This window comes from Eriocheir sinensis, chromosome 6, assembly GCF_024679095.1.
Source record: "Eriocheir sinensis breed Jianghai 21 chromosome 6, ASM2467909v1, whole genome shotgun sequence".
In the NCBI taxonomy this organism is placed as follows: Eukaryota; Metazoa; Arthropoda; class Malacostraca; order Decapoda; family Varunidae; genus Eriocheir; species Eriocheir sinensis.
The window spans coordinates 10,717,152-10,736,680 of record NC_066514.1 but is presented as its reverse complement, the minus strand read 5'-3'; the positions used below and the strand labels follow the sequence as shown (position 1 = coordinate 10,736,680).

At 49.1% G+C, this 19,529-nt stretch overlaps 1 protein-coding gene across 1 annotated transcript; it reads left to right on the top strand.

Moving 5' to 3' along the window:
• The first annotated feature begins 5,557 nt into the window (after positions 1-5,557).
• LOC126986973 (piggyBac transposable element-derived protein 4-like) lies at positions 5,558-7,934 on the top strand. Its single transcript, XM_050843551.1, has one exon. The coding sequence runs from the start codon at positions 5,649-5,651 to the stop codon at positions 7,932-7,934; it is 2,286 nt and encodes a 761-aa protein (XP_050699508.1). The 5' UTR covers positions 5,558-5,648.
• The last annotated feature ends 11,595 nt before the right edge of the window (positions 7,935-19,529 follow it).

Sequence of the window (19,529 nt, the reverse complement as noted above, 5' to 3'; positions counted from 1 at the left end):
CCAAGAACTCTCTGTCGAAGGCACTGTACGAGCATTGGGCGGGCTCCAGCCTCTTACTGAAGAAAGCGACGGGGCGGAGCTCACCGTCGACCTCCTGCTGAAGTACCGCGCCCACTGCTTCCGCTGAGGCGTCAGTGTAGAGGACCGTCGGCGCGTGGGGCACTGGATACGCGAGGCGGGTGAGAGTGATGAGCCGTCGTTTGATGGCGCCGAATGCGTCCTCCGCGCCTTGTCCCCACTCTAGGGGCTTGGGAGAGGTCTTCTTGGCGCCCTTGAGGATATCGTTGAGGGGCGCGAGGAGCTCTGCGGCCTGGGAGATGAAGCGGTGGTAGTACTGGCCCAGGAATTATCTCGGCTTCTTGACGGTTGTGGGGCGCGGGAAGTCCTCAATGGCCGCCACCTTCTGTGGAAGGGTCTCCAAGCCATCTGCGCTCACTCTGTGGCCTAGGAAATCCACGGAAGAGGCGCCGAATAGACATTTGTTGGGGTGAATTTTTAGGCCGTGGTCCTGGAGGCAGGAGAGCAGTAGTCGGAGGTGTTCCATGTGCTGGTGGTGAGAGGGGGAGGCGACGAGGATGTCGTCAATGTACACCACGACGAAGTCCAACCCCCTGACGACCTTGTCCATAAAACGCTGGAAGGATTGAGGGGCGTTGCGAAGCCCAAAGTTCATGAAGGGGTATTCAAACAACCCGAAGGGCGTCGTCACCGCGGTCTTGGGTATGTCCTCCTCAGCCACAGGGATCTGATGGAATGCCCGAAGAAGGTCGATCTTAGAGAAGACCGAGGTGCCGTGGAGCTTGGCGTGGAAATCCAACACATGGGGTATTGGGTACCTGTCGGGACGGGTCATGGCGTTGAGAGCCCTGTAATCCCCGCAAGCACGCCATTCCCCGTCTTGAGCCTTGGGCACCATATGGAGTGGGGACGCCCAATTGCTGTCGGAGGGGCGCACGATTCCTTCTGCCAGCATGTTCTCAAACTCCTTCCGCGCCGCCTGCAGGCGCTCAGGGGGCAAGCGCCGGGGGCGTGCGAAGCAGGGCGGCCCCGTCGTAACGATGGAGTGTTGTACCCCGTGGCGTACCTGGGATGGTGCAGACCGCTGTGAGGTGAGGTGCGGGAACTCCCGTAGAAGAGTTTCGTACTGCGTCGACTGGCGGAGGGTCGTGATGAGTGGCGTAGGCTGGGTGCAGGGCTCGGCATGGATAATGGTGTTGGAGGGCTGGTGAAGGAGGCGCCTGCGACGCGGGTCCACTAGGAAGTCGTGGGCCGCGAGAAAGTCCATACCGAGGATTGCCTTGTTAACGTCCGCCACCACGAAGGCCCAAGTTAGGTCGAGGCGGAGGGTCCGGATGCCGTAGGTGGCGATGGGGGTGTGGTTAGCGGCCAGGAGGTCGTAAGCCGTGCGAGGCTGAGAACGGCGCTGTGTCTCCGTGGCCGGCACAACACTCACCTCAGCCCCTGAATCCACCAAGAAACGGTCCCCAGAGCTGGCGTCTCCTACGCGCTGGCAGGGTGAGGCTTGTGCAGGAACCTGGGGCGGCGTGGAGGCTGGAGCAGGGTGGGAAGCGCTGGGCGTCTGAACCTCGTGGCGAGGGCGGGTCGGGGAAGGCTCTGAGGGCGGAACACCGCTGGATGGAGGCTGGTGGTGTATACTGTTCCGAGGAGGCGGGATGGGATCCGTCGGCTAAGGGGTAGAGGCGGCGGCTGGCACACGCGCGGAAGGGCGTCTCTCCGGGACAGGGCTGCTGGTGGGGGTGGTATGAGGGTTGGCGGGGGTGGGCTGGACCGTCAGCAGCCCCCGCCCCATCCGTTTCCCTGGCGGGGCCAAGCACAAGGAGGCTGACAATTCCGCGCCTCCGCCCCGAAACGCGTGTGGTAGAAGCAGTATCCAGAGCGTGAGGTAGCGGAGCAGCCTGTGAGGGCGGCTTCGAGGCGCTGGAGGGAGGCTTCCACCGAGGCCAGGCGGGCTTTCGTGGAGGTGGCGTCGCGAGGTGGAGGGGCCGCCTGGCGTGTATCACGTTCTGTCGGCGCACAGCCTTGGATACTGTGAAGGGCGACCGGGTCAACACCTGCGTCTCCAGAACGAGGCACAGGAACCAACTGACCCGGCCTGCCGTCGCCACAGGTGCAGGAGGGATGGCCAGGGGGTGGCGGGAACAAGGCCATGTGTGCGTCGTACACGCTGTCGACCAACCTTGAGTAATCGGGCGTGGACAGGGTGTGGCGCACCGCCGCCAGCTGAAGGCGGACGGGATGTGGCATGAGGTTGGCGTGGCGGTAACGCAGCATTTCCTCCGAGAGTGGCTGGCCCGCTGCCCTGTTGAGGTCGACCATGCGAGCCATGAGAGCTGAAGGACGACCGCCATCGAAGCACACAGTGTCGAGGGCCGCGAAGTATGCCACCTGCGACTTCCCGTAGGCTGCCAAAAGGTCTGATTTGATCGCCTCATACTTTTTTTTCTGTCGGGGGCTTGGCGAGAACACTGGAGAGGCGGCACGCTACCTCCGACGGGAGTGCCCGCACGACGGCTTGGTAACGCTGCTGATCTGTGACGTCGGTCGCGCCTGACCACACGGCTTCGAGTTGCAGGAACCATGTGGAGACGTCATACGTGAAACTCGGCACTTATAAGATATCATTCTTGCCCGCCATCGCGTGTCAAGGCTACACTCCGGGGTCACCAAATGTAGTGTTCTTCTTAGCCGGGACACTGATGGAAAGCACAGTCAAGCAGTCTTAGGTTTATTTATATACACTAGTGACTAGTGTACGCGGTCGGAGGCGGCGACGGCGCGTGGATGCACGAGAGGGAGTCCGGTGTGATGTGTACAGTGTGTGGAAGTTGTAGGGAGACTGGTGGTTCTTTACTTGGCCTCGCAGGCCTCGGGGCAGGATTAGCGAGTCTCCGAACTGGCAGCAGCTGGATAGGATTATCACCGATCTTGATCTTGATCTTGATGTCACAGGTGGCTCGGGATTTCTCCCCAGCCAGGCCTTTGTATCGGCAGCTCCTGTGAAAAGAAAACAAAACATGCGGGAAGTCTATATTCTAGGGGCAAGATATAATTCCCTACATCTTGCACGCCACATGCCCTCCAAGAACTCTTTTACTGCCTCAAGCACTCGTCCACTCGTCTTTCCACTGAGCCCCAGCAGCAGCACCATCCACTCCCTTGCCGTCCTCCCGTTCACTCCACGTCCCATCTCACTCAGAAACGCATGCATCATCTTCGTTATCTCCCTGTCATACTTCTTGCATTCCAGCACTACATGCTGCACAGTCTCGTCCACACCCCTGTCACACATCTGGCACACTTTGCTGCGGGACTCAGACCATATATAGTTCCTTGCATTCACATCCAGACACTGCGCTCTAGCACGGAAAAGAAGATCACCTCCCAGGCTTCCCTCATACCACACCTCACACTTTGGGGCCTCCTTCTCCCTGTACCAGTCGAGAGTTTCCTTTCTTTCCATCTCATTCTTCCACTTGCTCAATCCCTCATCTTTAACTGCCATATCTATCACATTCTTCCACTTACTTACATCCCACTCAAACCCCTCTCCATTTATGTTTGTTATTCTCCATTCAAACACATTTTGTCTATCCTCAAAGGGTCGGTACACCCACCTACTTAGCATAACATTCCTGTCTATCATTCGCCCACATTTATTCGCCCATTTGCCATCTCTTATACTCCACAAGTATAATTTCCTTGCTAATCTTGCATCCTTCATTTGTTCCAGTCTCACTTTATATCTCAAGGTTGCCTTTACTAGTCTCTCCCTATAAGTGTTCCATCCCATGTCACCCCTAAGAGCCTCTACTGCTGCAAACCTTGGTGCATTCAGTGCCATTCTTGCTACCCTATTCTGCCCCACCTCCAATTTTTCTACCTCACTCTCATTCCATGTCATCACATCCATTCCATACATAATGCTCGGGACAGCCACACTCTTCCAAACCTTCCAAACCGCCCGCAGGTGTGCTGGGGGCGGGGTCCTTCAGTCTTTTCCTGGAGATTAGTTTTTTAGGGCGGAGCAGCAGATGTGTGGGGGCGGAGAAGCAGATGTGCTGCTGCGAGGACGCTACACCGCTACTCGCCACTCCTATAAAATATAAAAGTAAAGAGTAGCCAAAAGAGACGTAAATTTCGGGTGGAGAGGTGTATTGATACACTCTTCTTGAAAGAGGTCAAGTCATAGGCAGGAGGAAATAACGAGGAAGGAAGGTTGTTCCAGAGTTTAAATGTGGAGGGGATGAAATAATGGAGGTGCTGGCTAACTCTTCCATAAGGGGTTTGGACAGTATAAGGATGAGCATGATTAGAAAGTCGTGTGCAGCGGGGCCGCGGGAGGGGGAGAGGCATGCAGTTAGCAAGTTCAGAAGAGCAGTCAGCGTGGAAATATCGATAGAAGATAGAAAGAGAGGCAACATGGCGGCGGAATTTAAGAGGTAAAAGACTATCAGTAGGATGAGGAGAGCTGATGAGACGAAGAGCATTAGACTCCACTCTGTCCAGGAGAGCTGTGTGAGTGGAGCCCCCCCACACGTGAGATGCATACTCCATACGAGGGCGGACGAGGCCCTTATAAATGGAAAGCATATGTGCGGAGGAGAATAATTGGCGGAGACGGTACAGAACGTCCATCCTCGAAGAAGCTGATTTATTAAGAGAAGATAATATGAAGTTTCCAGTTGAAATTTTGAGTTTAGGATAGACTGAGGATGTTTAGTGTTGAAGAAGGTGAAAGCTGAGTGTTGTCGAAGAATAGGGGATTGGTGTTTGGAAGATTGTATAGAGTGGATGGGTGAATAAACTGTGTTTTTGAGGCGTTGAAGGACACCAAGTTCTTCTTGCCCCAATCGGAAATAATAGTAAGGTCTGAGGCTAAATGTTTTGCAGCCACCAGCCTGGAATCATTTAGTTCCTGTTGGGTGGGTCTTCATTTAATTAATCCTTCTGATCCCAACATATTAAAATGCGTTTCAAATATCATAATATTTTGTTGTGCTATTGCAAATGCTCTAATTAAGAATGATAAACCATTGATTGATCAATTATTTATATAATATAGACGTAATAGGCATGACTACATATGTAGTCATTGGACCCATGTAGGATTTTTTTTTTTTTTCTAAGTAAAAGGATACCCCCTTTTCCAAACTACGAACATTACCTCATTTTCTTATTATAATATGTCATTTAACGCGTTTCAGGGTAATACTTTGCATTTGGATACATAAACAACTTGCCTATATTCAAGATGTATTTATTTCACAGAAATTATATCATATTATTTTTGTGCTTAACCCTAACGTGGGGTGATTTTCACCCGGCGCTTATCGCGGTAACGTGATTCCTCCCCTACGTGACTCACCAGCCCGTTCTGCTCCTCAGTACCTTCAGTGCTTTGTGTGACATACTGGAGGGTGGGTATGCGCTCTCGCTCAGGAATTGGAATTTTCCACCACAAGCGAAAATTTGTGATTTCGGGAGAAAATCACCCGACGTTATGGTGACTGTATGGTGTGAAGGGTGGGTAAAATACACCCGACATTAGGGTGCCTGTACTATTCTGTGAAATCTTACTTGTGTTTCTTTTCAGATATTGTGATAATTATTTCAGAAATATCAAAATAATGGCTGGTCGAAGCAAGCGGCTCAGGGATGAAGAAATTGTGGAGCTAATGAACAGATCAATGATCCATGATACTAGTGATAGTGAAGGTGATGATGATGTTGAACAATATTTTGACAATCTTGAAGTAGACGTATTATACGATAGTGACAGTGAAGAAGAGTATGTGCCCGTGCTTGAACCAGAAAGTAGTGATGAGTTTGATGTGGATGATCCTTCTCAAAAGAAAAAAAGGAGGAAGATTCTTACTTCCACACCAAAAAAAGGTTGTGCCCCTGCCACTACCTTTACTGCTGCCCCTGCCACTACCTCTACTGCTGCCCCTGCCACTACCTCTACTGCTGCCCCTGCCACTACCTCTACTGCTGCCCCTGCCACTACCTCTACTGCTGCCCCTGCCACTACCTCTACTGCTGCCCCTGCCACTACCTCTACTGCTGCCCCTGCCACTACCTCTACTGCTGCCCCTGCCACTACCTCTACTGCTGCCCCTGCCACTACCTATACTGCTGCCCCTGCCACTACCTCTACTGCTGCCCCTGCCACTACCTCTACTGCTGCCCCTGCCACTACCTCTACTGCTGCCCCTGCCACTACCTATACTGCTGCCCCTGCCACTACCTCTACTGCTGCCCCTGCAACTACCTCTACTGCTGCCCCTGCCTGTGGTGGAGGGAGAGGAAAACGCCGCCTGATGGCTGATGTTCCACCTGTTGTGGACTTCAAGAAAACTACAATTTCCACCCGAAGTAATTTCAGGTGGAGCTGTCAGCCCCAGCATGCAGTAACAACAAGGAGGTTGTCAAGGAACATCATGCCTAAATTTACTCCAGGGCCAACTCAGGAGGCAAGGGATATTATCGCACCTGAGGAGACAATCAAGCTCTTCATTACTGATAGTATTGTTCAGGAAATCGTCACCTGGACAAACAAACGTATAGAGCTTGTAGCACCAAGGATCTCAAGTCAAAGTGCCACATTCAGTGCTACTAGTCCTGTGGAGATATTAGCACTCCTGGGAGTGCTCATAGTGGCAGGGCAGCAGAAAGATAACCATCTCTCCCTCAAAGAGATGTGGAGCGTTGTAAGTGGGTGTCCTCTGTACCGTGCAGCAATGTCCAAGGACAGGTTTGAGTTTCTTATATCCTGCCTGAGGTTTGACAACCCCGAAACCCGTGTGGAGAGGCAGAACCAGGATAAGTTTGCCCCTGTGAGGAAGGTGTGGGATGAGTTCATTGAGAACTGTGGCCGGCTCTACATCCCACGTGATAACCTCACAGTGGATGAACAACTGTTGGGGTTTAGAGGGAATTGCCCTTTCAGGATGTATATTCCCAATAAACCTGCAAAATATGGCATCAAGTTTGTCCTCATCTGTGACTCTACGACCAAGTACATGCTTGGTGCCATACCCTACCTTGGCAAGGAGGGAACAAGGCCAAAGGATGGGGTCAACCTTGGGCATTATTACACCAAGGAACTTACTAGGCCATACCACGGATCAAACAGAAATGTGACAACCGACAACTGGTTCACATCAGTGCCTCTCATCTCTGACCTCCTAAACAACTGTGGAATGACCCTTGTTGGCACAGTTCGTGCCAACAAGGCTGAAATTCCACAAGAGATGAAGGAAAAGGAGACACGACTGCACGGTTCTAGTGCTTTCCTCTACACCAAGGAAATGACTCTTGTGTCTTATGTGGCACAAACATCTCGCACAAAGAAGAAAATAGTGCTCCTCATGTCATCCCAGCACACACAGCCTACCATTACATCAAGTGGCAAGCCTGAAATAATTGCATTCTACAATGCCACAAAAGGAGGGGTCGACACATTCGACCAAATGTGTGCAACAAGTTCGTGCTCTAGGAAGACACGACGTTGGCCCCTCTGTGTGTGGTACGGCATCCTCAATGCAGCGAGCATCAATGCCTTCATCATCAGCTGCGAGAACCGTGCAAGGACAGGCATCAGCATACCAAAGAGGAGGACATTCATGATGGATATTGGGAGGGCACTCATCATTCCCTGGGCTCAGTCACGCCTGTCATCAAAAGTCCTGTCCCGCCAACTGCACACATTAATAACAACTGTGTGTGACCTTCCGTCACTGGGCAGCACTGCCGGGTCACCAGGGACATCACTTTCGGAGGGAAAGTCACCCCTGGTGCGCTGTGCTGACTGCCCTAGCAAGTCGGATGGGAAGACCCGGCACCGATGCAACAGGTGTGCAAAACCAATGTGCCCTCGGCACCTGTACCCCACCTGTGGTGACTGCATGTAAAACGTAAGTTAAGTTTTCATTGTGTATCCTCATTTTGTGCTGAAATAAATGACGTAATGAAGGAGGTGGAGATATACGACACCCTGCACGGCGTACGCAAACGTTTGCAGGAAAACAGTGTCATACAGCTGAACGAGAATCGCGTCAGTTTTATCAAGTCTGTGGCTTGATTTATAGGGAGATTATCTCTCCCTCGGGTGAAAAGAAACTGCAGTTAGTTGTGCCTGCGAGATACAGAGGGGCTGTTCTCAAGTTAGGTCACAGTACTAAGCTAGGCGGACACATGGAAGGACCAAGACACTCGCTCGCGTACAAGCACATTTTTATTGGCCAGGGATAGACCAGGAGGTAGCTAGATATGTGAGGTCGTGCGATGTCTATCAAAAGACTATAGATAGGGGTAGGGTAAAGCCTGCACCCTTACAGCCACTGCCCATAATTGACTCTCCCTTTGAAAGAGTAGCGGTAGATTTGGAAGGGCCGATCGAGACCCAAGCCAGCGACGGCTCCCGGTGCATTCTTACGCTTGTAGATTTTGCCACACGTTGGGCGGATGCGGTGCCGCTGAAGAATATTGAAACGCAAACTGTGGCTGAAGCTCTTATGACTATATTTTGCAGAGTAGGTATACCCAGACAGATACTGAGTGATCGAGGTACTCAGTTCACCTCAGGGATGATGGAGGAAGTACTACGTCTGCTAGCGTGCAAAGGGTTACATACCACGCCCAACCATCCCATGGGGGATGGACTGTGTGAACGTTTTAACGGCACACTTAAGAAAATGCTTAAACGTATGGCTGCCGAACAACCCAAGGAATGGCCTAGGTACCTGGCTCATTTGTTGTTCGCGTACAGAGAAGTGCCACAGAGCTCCACAAGGTTCTCCCCGTTTGAGCTAATGTATGGTAGGTCAGTTAGAGGTCCGCTTCAGCTACTGAGAGAGCTGTAGGATGACAATGTACCGGACCCGGAGGTCAAGACCACATACCAGTACGTGTTGGATTTAGGTGACAGGCTGAGAGAGACCTGTAACATTGCTAAGGAGGAGTTACTCAAAGCAAAGCAAGTACAGAAAAGTTAATACGAGAGGAAGGCAAAGTTGCGTAAGCTCAGTGTAGGAGAACAGTGCCTAGTTTTGCTATCCACAGCGAGTAACAAGCTGTTAGCTCAGTGGAAGGGACCTTACGAAGTTCAGGAGAAGGTTAATGACCTTAATTATATTCTCCTGGTTGATGGACACCCAAAACGGTTCCATATCAACATGTTGAAACAATACTACCGGCCAGATGCAGCCGCAGGTTGTTTGCGAGAAAGTGAGTATGATGAAGAGAAGGTGAGGTGTCTAGAGTTAGTTAAAGCTCACTATTCTCAACCTCGGACCGTAGATGTAGGAGCGGCAGTAGTAATACAGGATGATGAGGACGGCGAGGCTCCTCTCACTGTATCTTCTAGACAGACAGAGTCAGTGCATGACGTGACGTTGGGAGAAAAGCTAGCCCCAGAGGAGAGGGAACAATTAGCATCGTTGCTAGAGGGTTATGCAGAGTTTTTTTTCGGACAAACCTAAGATTGCTCGGGTACCAGAGTATCGAATCGAGTTGACGTGCAAGGAACCTGTCAGACAAAGGCCTTACCAGATTCCTTTACGACTGATAGACGACGTAAAAAGCGAAATCAGTGCAATGGAGGCCGCGGGTTTCATAGAGAGATTAAATTCCCCCTACTGAAGTCCCATGGTAGTCGTAAGGAAGAAAGAAGGAGGAATTAGGATCTGCGGCGATTATCGAAAAGTAAACGCAGTGACGCGCGTAGACGCCGAGCCAATGTCTGATCCGCAAGCCATATTTGCTACTCTGGCTGAATCTATAATTTTTTCTAAGATAGACCTGACGAAAGGGTTTTTTCCTGATTCCTCTGAGTAAGAAAAGTTGTAAGGTGACAGCTTTTAGTGCACCTGGGGGCCTGTATCAGTACAAAGCCTTACCCTTCGGGATGACCAACTCACCAGCAGCTTTTAACAAAGACATGCGCGAGGTCATGAGAGGTATGGAAGGAGTGGAGCTTTTCGTGGATGACGTATTAATTCACTCACCCACTTTCAGGCAGCATCTAGAGACCCTCAGGTTAGTGTTGGAGCGGCTTCGGCGCTACAACCTGACCATTAAGCCCAGTAAGTGCTTGATTGGGCACGAAAAGGTGCCATTCTTAGGACATGTCATTGGTGAAGGACAGTATGGGTGCCAGATAGATAAAATAGAAAAGGTCAGAAATGCTCCAAATCCTCAGACCAAAACTCAGGTAAAGTCATTCTTGGGCTTAGCTGGATATTACCGGGATTATATCCCCAGTTGCGCTGTCATTGCTGCCCCTCTGCATGAATTGTTGAGAAAACATGCACCCAATAAGGTATCAAGAGGAAGCCTTCGCGAAGCTTAAGAGCATGTTATGCAAAGAGCCCATTCTGCAGCTGCCTGATTTCAATAAGCAGTTCATTCTGCGTACCGATGCATCACAGGAGGGCATTGGTGCCGTGTTGATGCAAGAGAGTAATAATCAGGTGTTTCCTGTAAGTTATTACAGCAGGAAGTTGCGTCCAGCTGAGAGAAACTACTCTACGGTAGAAAAGGAGCTCCTTGCAGTAGTAGAGGGAATCAAGAAATATTACTTTTACCTATATGGCGACCAATTCGTTCTCGAAACTGATCATATGCCTCTAGCTAGTTTGAAAACTTCTAAGAACGCAAATGCACGTCTGATGCGCTGGGCGTTGTATCTCCAGCAGTTTCAGTTCACTGTAAAGTACATAAAAGGACAAGCCAACGTTGGGGCGGACTTCTTCTCGCGTCTGGTAGCTGATTAAGATGATCAAAATGGACAAGTAGGTGGCTCAGAGACTTTATATTCACTAGTGGCAGTGAGGTGTGGGTGCAGTACGGTGTCGGGGTATTGGATGCGTGCCTAGTACCGCCAGTATAATGAGGATCAAGCCTCTACCTGTAACCCCTGTAACTACATCTCACCCATCGTGAGTAGTGGGGGGATTCTGGAACTGCCCTGTGTAGGCCAGCCGGGTTCTTGCAGTTTCCCTATGTTCTTATGTTTCTATGATCTTGGGACCTTAAGATTCACATGAGTCGAGGAACCAAGTGACAAAAAGTGTTCAGATTAGGTGGTTTCGAGAATGGTTGGCGGAGCACCCCGCCATCCGGCCATGTGTTTTCGAGCAGATAAGAGCTGTTAATTCTGTAGGTGGTGGTGTAGTCATGCTTAAAATTTAGTGACGAAAGTGTTCAGATTAGATGGGTTCAGGCGTCGCCACTCCCTGGTGCGATTAGCCAAGCTCACTATTCTCAGCCTCAGACCGTAGATGCGGGAGAATTTTGCGGCATGCTTAAAATTTAAGTCGCATGGTATGGTGCATGGTGTGATAATGTAAGAAAAATTAGGCAGTTAGCCAGAAGTTTATACAATAAGTTACACCATTTTTTTTACACCTACCTACCGCTACTCCACATCTGTCCCACCTACACTATGTATACATACATAACACCACTTACATATTGTGAATAAATGTGACGAAGTTCGCCAAGCCCGCTCTAAAAGGTACTGGCGCCTCGCTATGGAGTTTTCCCTCTAGTTTGAGTATTAACGTAAATGTTGAGTTTTTTTCACTCACAGGCGAACCGTCAATTACCTGAGCAGAGGTTAACTGACATACACCACAGTATGAGAGGGTGTGTGAAAAGTTTGAGAAAGTACTGTCAGGAACATGTTAATTCTGTAGGTGCAGGTGTAGGGCATGTAAAAACTTTTATCTTCAGAGAAAAGTATTTACGTGCTACGCTGCCAACACTGGTAACATGCCCTACACCTGCACCCCACAGACAAAAGTTTCTTAGAGGGGGGCGAAATGTCATGAATTCTCATTCCAAGAATAGACGAGAGTAGAATATTCCGTGGAATTCTCTCCCGCGGAAGATTCCATTATTCCTACTTTTCAACGGGTCAGTGCACAAGAGTGGGCGGAGCTTATTCAAATCATATTATCGCCCATTGCTGCCAATGTTGAAATATTCGTGATACATGACCCACTATTACTTTGTGCATGGTGTTAGATTATTAATAAATAATATCCCATAGCCGTCAGGGCATTGGTTATGTTACGCAGAACAAGAAATGTCAGCTGTGGAGAGGCTGGCATCTTAACTGCGGTCCGGGGCAGCTGGAGGACTGTGGGTCGGCGGCGCACCTTCTTCCGTTTGTGACCCCCCAGGACGTCCTTCCCTTACTCCTGCACACGTGTGTTCGTGGAGGTCTTTCCTGCCCTGCCGTATCCACAAGTCAGTTTGACTGTATTTCAGGCGAGGGAAGGCTTGGGAGGTTACGAGAGGCGTGTTTGTTGTGTGGAGCACCTTAGAAGGTTACGAGAAGCGGCTGGAGGACTCTAACGTTATGGATTTGACCACGTGGCATCCAGGCGGGCTTCTGGCGCGCCCATCCACGTAGTTAAGTACAGTTCTTGCCTTCAGGATAATTTAATCCAGTTATCTATGTGGTTGTATGCCTGGAATTAATTATCATTCATTATTTCCAGCGAGTTTTCCTTGTTGAGTTAAATAAACTTAAGAGCAGGTCTATCTGGTCTTTTGCTTATCCTATGAGGGTGTGATTGGTCAAAAATAAGTGACTAAAGGCTGTGAGTCTGAGAACTCAATTCTCAGATAATTTATTATATATTTATATTGCTGTGTACATCGAGATCTTCAAAGTCCAGACCTTTTTCAAGAACCCCACATAGCAGTAGTAATAGTAATAGTAGTAGCAGTAGCAGCAGTCGGAGCAGCACCAGCAATATTATTATCATTAGCATCGGCAGCAGCATTACCCTTGCACGGCTGGTAATGTCGTTTCAGAACCCGTCCGTCCTGCTGCTGGTGACGCTGGAGGTGGCGGGCGTGGCCTGGTGTATTAGCTGCGCCGCCCGCTGCCGACATACACTTCATGCTGGGCTGCTCCACGGGATGCTGTGGAAGGCGAGCTGGCTGCTGGTCAACCTGCTGTTCCTCGCCGGCGTCCTCGTGTACAGCCAGACGCAGGCCACCGTGCTTCCTACGGCGACTACGTCTTCGGCACCAAGGAAACGGGTAAGTCTGGTGCAGAGCTGTAGAGTCGGGGTCGGAGTCGGGTCGGAGTCGGAGAATCGGAGTCACTCATTTCCTAAGGAGTTCAGAGTGTCTCTCTCTCTAGCATAGTAGCCATGTAGGAGATGTATGTTGGACAGTATTTTGGAGGTATCTGGATGCGGGTGCGGGCGTGAGAGGGAGGGGGTGTTGCTGGTACGGAGTATCGGAGGCCCAGAGCAACGTGGTCGGAGAACAGCACGGGGATGGAGAAACACTTGACACGTGGAGCTACCAGTCCTGACGTAAAGATGTGGTCCAGGGTACCTCCACGGGAGTGGGTGGCGCCGCCAGTATCCCATCGTGTGAGTCGATATCGTCTGACGAAATCAAAGAGTCGAGGCCCATTCCGGTTCGGAGCTGGAGAAGAGTCACCAAGCTCAGGATAGCGGGCATTAAAATCACCCATGTACACAATGCCACTGAGTGTTGAAGGGCAGGCTGCCATGTTTATTCTTCCCTGGGCTGAATAAACATTACATAAACGAATCTTGCCGTGTCCCATCGCTACCTTCAGGAGTTGAAAGGTCATGTCTGCTTCAACGGAGGTACGAAGCAGCTGGTGTGGTACTGAGGAGTGTACATATGTGACGAGACCGTTTTGAGCTGGGTGGCGTAAGAAACGTAGCCAGTAAGTGAGGGAGCTTGTCTGTCCCCAAGAAGAGGACCAACGAATGCCTCCTGAATGAATATGACTGTCGGGGAGTGCTTGTTAACATATCCCTTCAAAGCTGAGAGTCTTGCCAGATCTCTTAAACCGCAGGCGTTCCGGGAGATGACATGAAGCTCAATATTATGTGCGAATTCTACCCTTTGGTACGCGGAAGCCAGACGTGGAAGAGGTGGTAGGCGCGCACTAACACGCTGTGCCCCGTCCAGGGGGTAGGAAGGTGTCAACGACTCCATATCCTTCTTCTCTAGGTGGGAAACGATGGCGTCAAACTTCTCGGTAAGTGTGGTGACCTTAGCAATCATTACCTGCTGCCCTTCAACAAGTGTGGTGAGTGTGGTGTCTGGTGGAGGCTTGTTTGGCGGCGAGATCAACAAGGCTAGTCTGAGGCATCACACCGCTCTGCGAGTGAGTTGCAACGAGTCGTTAGAGCAGCAACAGCCTCACGAGGCTCACGAATCTGTGTTGACTCCGAGGAGACAGAAGCTTCATATTGCGGGGTTTGAGGCAACGAGGCTGGCGGAGGAGGAGGAGGCGAGGCTGCTGGTTGCCTCGCCGAGCGCTTGATACGGCCTTGCTGATACATTAACTCCCTGCTTGTTACACCGAGGACACTTCCAGTTGATGTTCAGATGCAGGTCGGGTTGTTCGTGGCTGCGGTGGCTGAAGGTGAGACAGGAGGCGGCGGAGGAGCGACGCGGTGTGAGCAGGTGCGAGAGTCGTGATTACTAGCTCACCAAGCACATTTTTCTGATGCACTGCAGTAGCGGGAGATGTGGCCGAATTCCCAACATCGGAAACACAATGGACGGTCGTCACTAATCCTGCGGATGTCACAGTCGGGGAGGCAGGGGAGGAAACTGAAGGACAAGCTGGAGGAGGCGGATCAGTCAGGCCCAATACATAGCAATGCGATTGATATGTAAACCGTCTTGACGAAAACGTCGGGCAGAGTGAACACCAGGGAGTTCCAGGGCGAGAGAGGGATCAACAACGACAGAGTACCGAGTTATCAGATAATTAGAATATTTCATGGGCCTCTCAGGGGAGTCTTGCACATCAAGGATGACAGAGACAAACTCACCCTTTGCTACTCGCTCCACGTTGTCCTGGCGGCACCTTGCAATGTAAACGAACCGTGATGTCACAGATGCCATCTTCACTCGGCGATATCCCGCCTGCTGGAATGTTTTCGACCTCCGAAGCCAACGAAGCTTAGTCTCCACTGGTAAACGCTCTAAAAGCAAGCTTCACGTAATCAGCACGGGGAGCAAATGCTGGGAGGACAGGTTTGATAGCAGCAGCAGAGGTGCGTTGAAGATGCGGCAGCAGAGAAGGGATGTGTAGGGTCTACTATGTTTTGATGTCTCGGTAGCGGGTAAGTGTGTCTCGCTGTCACTGTCTGTTGTGTCACCCATAGACAGCTTGCCCGGGCTGGCAAGGCGGGAGCCGTCAGGTTTGAAAGCAGCGGCAACGGAATCACTTGTCACTGATGAGGGTAGAAGTGGCCAGTGTCCCACGCTTACGTCCTCGTCGTCACTGAGTGCAAGATCCATCTGCACGTCAGCAACAGTGCCGGGGCCAGAGTACTCCATGTCGGCAACGATGAACTGCCGCAAAGGGCAACAGCCACACGTCTTCACCCAACTGTAGGTTGGGCTAGACTGAGAGAGAGAGAGAGAGAGAGAGAGAGAGAGAGAGAGAGAGAGAGAGAGAGAGAGAGAGAGAGAGAGAGAGAGAGAGAGAGAGAGAGAGAGAGAGAAAGAGAAAGAGAAAGAGAGAGAGAGAGAGAGAGAGAGAGAGAGAGAGAGAGAGAGAGAGAGAGAGAGAAACAGTAGCCTGGCAACATCACATCTAAACATTTCCCTCACCACAAAGTCACTCTCTAGCCCCACGCGTCCCTCCCTGGCAGCGGTGGGCGTGGTGTTGTCCGTGGTGCCGGTGCTGCTGGTGCCCGTGCTGTTCCTGGTGGAGGTGGTCCGCAGGTACAAGGCGTCGGGGCAGCTGATGCACACCCTCACCAACGCCTTCGCTGCCTCCCACAAGTGGGGGCCGAGGGACGCGAAGCTTAGGCAGGAATACGACATCTACCTGGAAGACCAGCTGGGGGTGAAGCGCTGACCGTAACCCTGGAGACCATCAGCTGCAGGTCGGCCGCCAAACATATGTATAGACCTTGTATAGTCTGACACGGGTCGTATTCTTTAGCATTTCGAGTCCCAGGCACACTCATTAGTCACGGTTTTCATAGGCGTTGTGTGCATTGCATGGGGTAGTTTTATGGCCATGGTGGTAGTGTGACTCTTCCTCTGTACCGTGAACCTAAAATACAACTCATAAGAACCCGACTGATTACCTTTATGGCCACTTAAATTAATTTATGTGAGTTTGAAGAGTCGGATAATACGGACCTCAAATATGTCCGTTTGGGTGGGGTCCCGTGCCTCACCCCAGCACTGCCACATCACCCCCAATACGTCACTCACTCATTTATCAGATATTCACTATTAAAAGTTGTGTGTTAAATATTCAGTATATATTAAATAAGGCTATACAGTGCTTTGAATGTGTTGCGCTTCAGGATAACAACAATGAACCGTATAAATTCCTTAACACATGGCAACGTTGCTCTTCCGATGTTGCCAGTGGTCAACAATACCAATGGTCATATTCTTAAATATTTCCGCTGCCAAACAAACATATTTGACAAGGCTTTCACAGGAATTCTGGACATGTTCAAGGATAGCTTTATGACCCTGGTGGCAGTGTGACCCTTCTTCTGTACTGTGAAACTGAAAGACACTCATGAGAACCCGACTGATCTCTTCGGCCTTTGGAAATAGTTGATGTGAGGGATGGAGGCGTCTGGCAACACCGACCTGTGTTTCCACCTTCAAGGGTATGTTTGGCAACGCTGTGGCGAGGATATACCCGCGCGCTCCTCCCCAAAAACGAACTTCATAGCTGAGTCAGACTTCAGTATTTTTGCACCATTGAGTCTTTTTTTATGTCTCGTATTCTCTTACATTCTACCGTAGATTTTTCCGTAATGTCTTGAATAAAAACCGTATCAAAATGTTTCAGCAGAGCTGCTTAATATATCGTCATAAGGTAAAGACTTGCACTCTAATGAGTTGATTTCCTTTCTCAATATCATATTTTGTGTATCAATAACAAAATTACTTTTTTGACATCCCTGTTCTTTGAATAATAATATGTATTATTTGAACAAAGGTCATTGCAAACTGTTTCAGCACTTTGTAGCACGACTTTACATTATTCATGTCGTTAGAATGAACATTTTAAGATATGCTGCATTAGGCTACTCATACCCATGTTGCTGCCACACACATAGATAATTTGCATTAATCTACTTCATCCTTGACACTAGCAGAGTTTGTATTCCCAAGAAACTTTGAGGAAGCCCAACAGAAAACGAAAGTTTTGCGATACTCAGCCATCAACAACAACAGCTCAAACCGAGTTGCTGGCCGAGCAGTTAAAAATGGTGATAGTGCAACAAGAATGCGAGAGGAGCGAACTGCTGAAGCTGTGAAGCTGCTTCAGGTGCAGCAAGGATAGAGAGAGAGAGAGAGAGAGAGAGAGAGAGAGAGAGAGAGAGAGAGAGAGAGAGAGAGAGAGAGAGAGAGAGAGAGAGAGAGAGAGAGAGCAGCAGCAGCAGGGCAGGTGAAGGTGCTGAACTTGAGGGAAGAGGCAGAACACCTGAAGATCCTTCTCCTTCAACAACAACTAAAAATAGGAATGTGTATAATACCAAATAAAAGAACACAGTGTAATTGTTTTTATTTCATTTTATTTATTCTAGACCATAAAGAGGTTCATTAATGATGCAATGTATAAAAAACTCGACCATTTTCATAACTGCTTTTCAGATAAACCTATCACAGTTTAAGTTTATGTGGTTAGTGCCTTGCCGAATAACCTTCAAATCTTTCCTTTCTAATCAATGACATTGCAAAATAGTTAAAGTTAACTGTGAGAGAAGTGACTAGTGAGATCATTTAGCAACGAATGCAAATATTCCATAACTGGATAGCCTATTTCTAAATTTCTCAGCCCATCAGAGACTAGGTAGTTGGTGTCTGGAAAAGTAATGTATACAGTCCGAATGCCTTCCACATGATCTAAAGAAGCATAATTTACGTAGAAAGAAAAATGTTAGTGTTTTAATGTCACAAAACAAGATTGTCCATACATAAAACTTCTATCTTACATTCCGAGAAATGTTTTTATACACAGATATACATACTGCTACACACAGATAATCTGCATTAACCCTTGATTGCCTCTGTGGTGTAGTGGTCAGCGTGCCTGGCTACTACCAGTGGGCCAGTTTTCGAATCCCGGTCCAGGCAGTCAGCATGCAGCTCACCCAGCTGTTCATTCTCTTGCATAGGCTCAGGACTCTCAAAGTACTCCCTGATGATCTGTTTCCGATCAAAGCGACCCTGCAGTGCTTCATTATTACCATGCCTTGCTTGAACAAAGTTCTCTATGACATTTAGATTATTATTTTGTAAGTTCTTATTTACACTATTTATGTCCTCTTCCATATCAAGCCTTGTCTTCACATCAGTATTGTGTAGGATTATTGAAGCAACAATAATCGCCCTCGTTGTTTCCAAGTCGGTTCGTATACTTTTCCCCAGGTATGAGAAGCGACGCTTGAAGACTCCAAATGCCCTTTCAATCGTGTTTTTGTTTTGATATGCCTAGCATTGTACCTTTCCTCTTGAGGGCCATTAGGGGACAACAATGGGGTCAAAATATATTTTCTGTTGGAATATCCATTGTCACCCAAGAGATGGCCAGGCACAATGCCATCTTGTAAATCATCATGAATTATACTATTTTCAAAAATCCTTGCATCATGGACACAGCCGGGCCACCTTGAAACAATATTGTAAAACAACACGTCAGGTCCACAGATGGCTTGAATGTTTAATGAAAAATATCCTTTCCTGCACCTGAATATTTCTGAGTCATTACGGGGTGGTTGTACACCTAATGTAGGTGCAGTCAATGCAGCCTACAACACCAGGCATGCCAGCAACTGCATGAAAGTCCTCTATAACTTTGTGCAATGTATTTCCAATGGGAAATGTTACATACTGGTGAATAAGACCAGTTTTGGCACGTGCAACTCTGGCCAGGCACTGACTAACTATTGTTTGAGATACATCAAAACAATCTGCAATCACTACTTGATGACTTCCACTAGCCATAGCTGCCAGAGCCAGCAGGACCTGCAGATGCGGTGGCACACGATAACCTAGAATAAGAAGAAAACATTACACAGTCTATGTTATGAAGTTACAAACTAAATAAAGTACAACATGACTGCAAGGCAGCCATATCTTTAAGTGAAGATGGGCCCAGACATCTTCAACCAAGGGCTGTCAAATTTAAAGTACCAGCAAACTGGTCATGAGTAAGGGAATTGAAATGTTAGATATACAATATTTGTGCATATAACAAATATGTATATGGTATAACCCCCTCATGCAAGGTATAATCTTGTCTTTATGTCTCACACACCCATGGGGTTTTAGAGTGGAGAAGGAACAATGCGATATATGGCCTTAAAATTGGGTATTACTAGCGTATCAATCTAAAATGATCTCAATATATGAATAGGCATGTGGCAGAAAATATCCTTATTAGAGGGTTTGGCAGGGAAGTTATTTCTAAAATTTGTAGTTTTATTATGGGAAGGTACCAT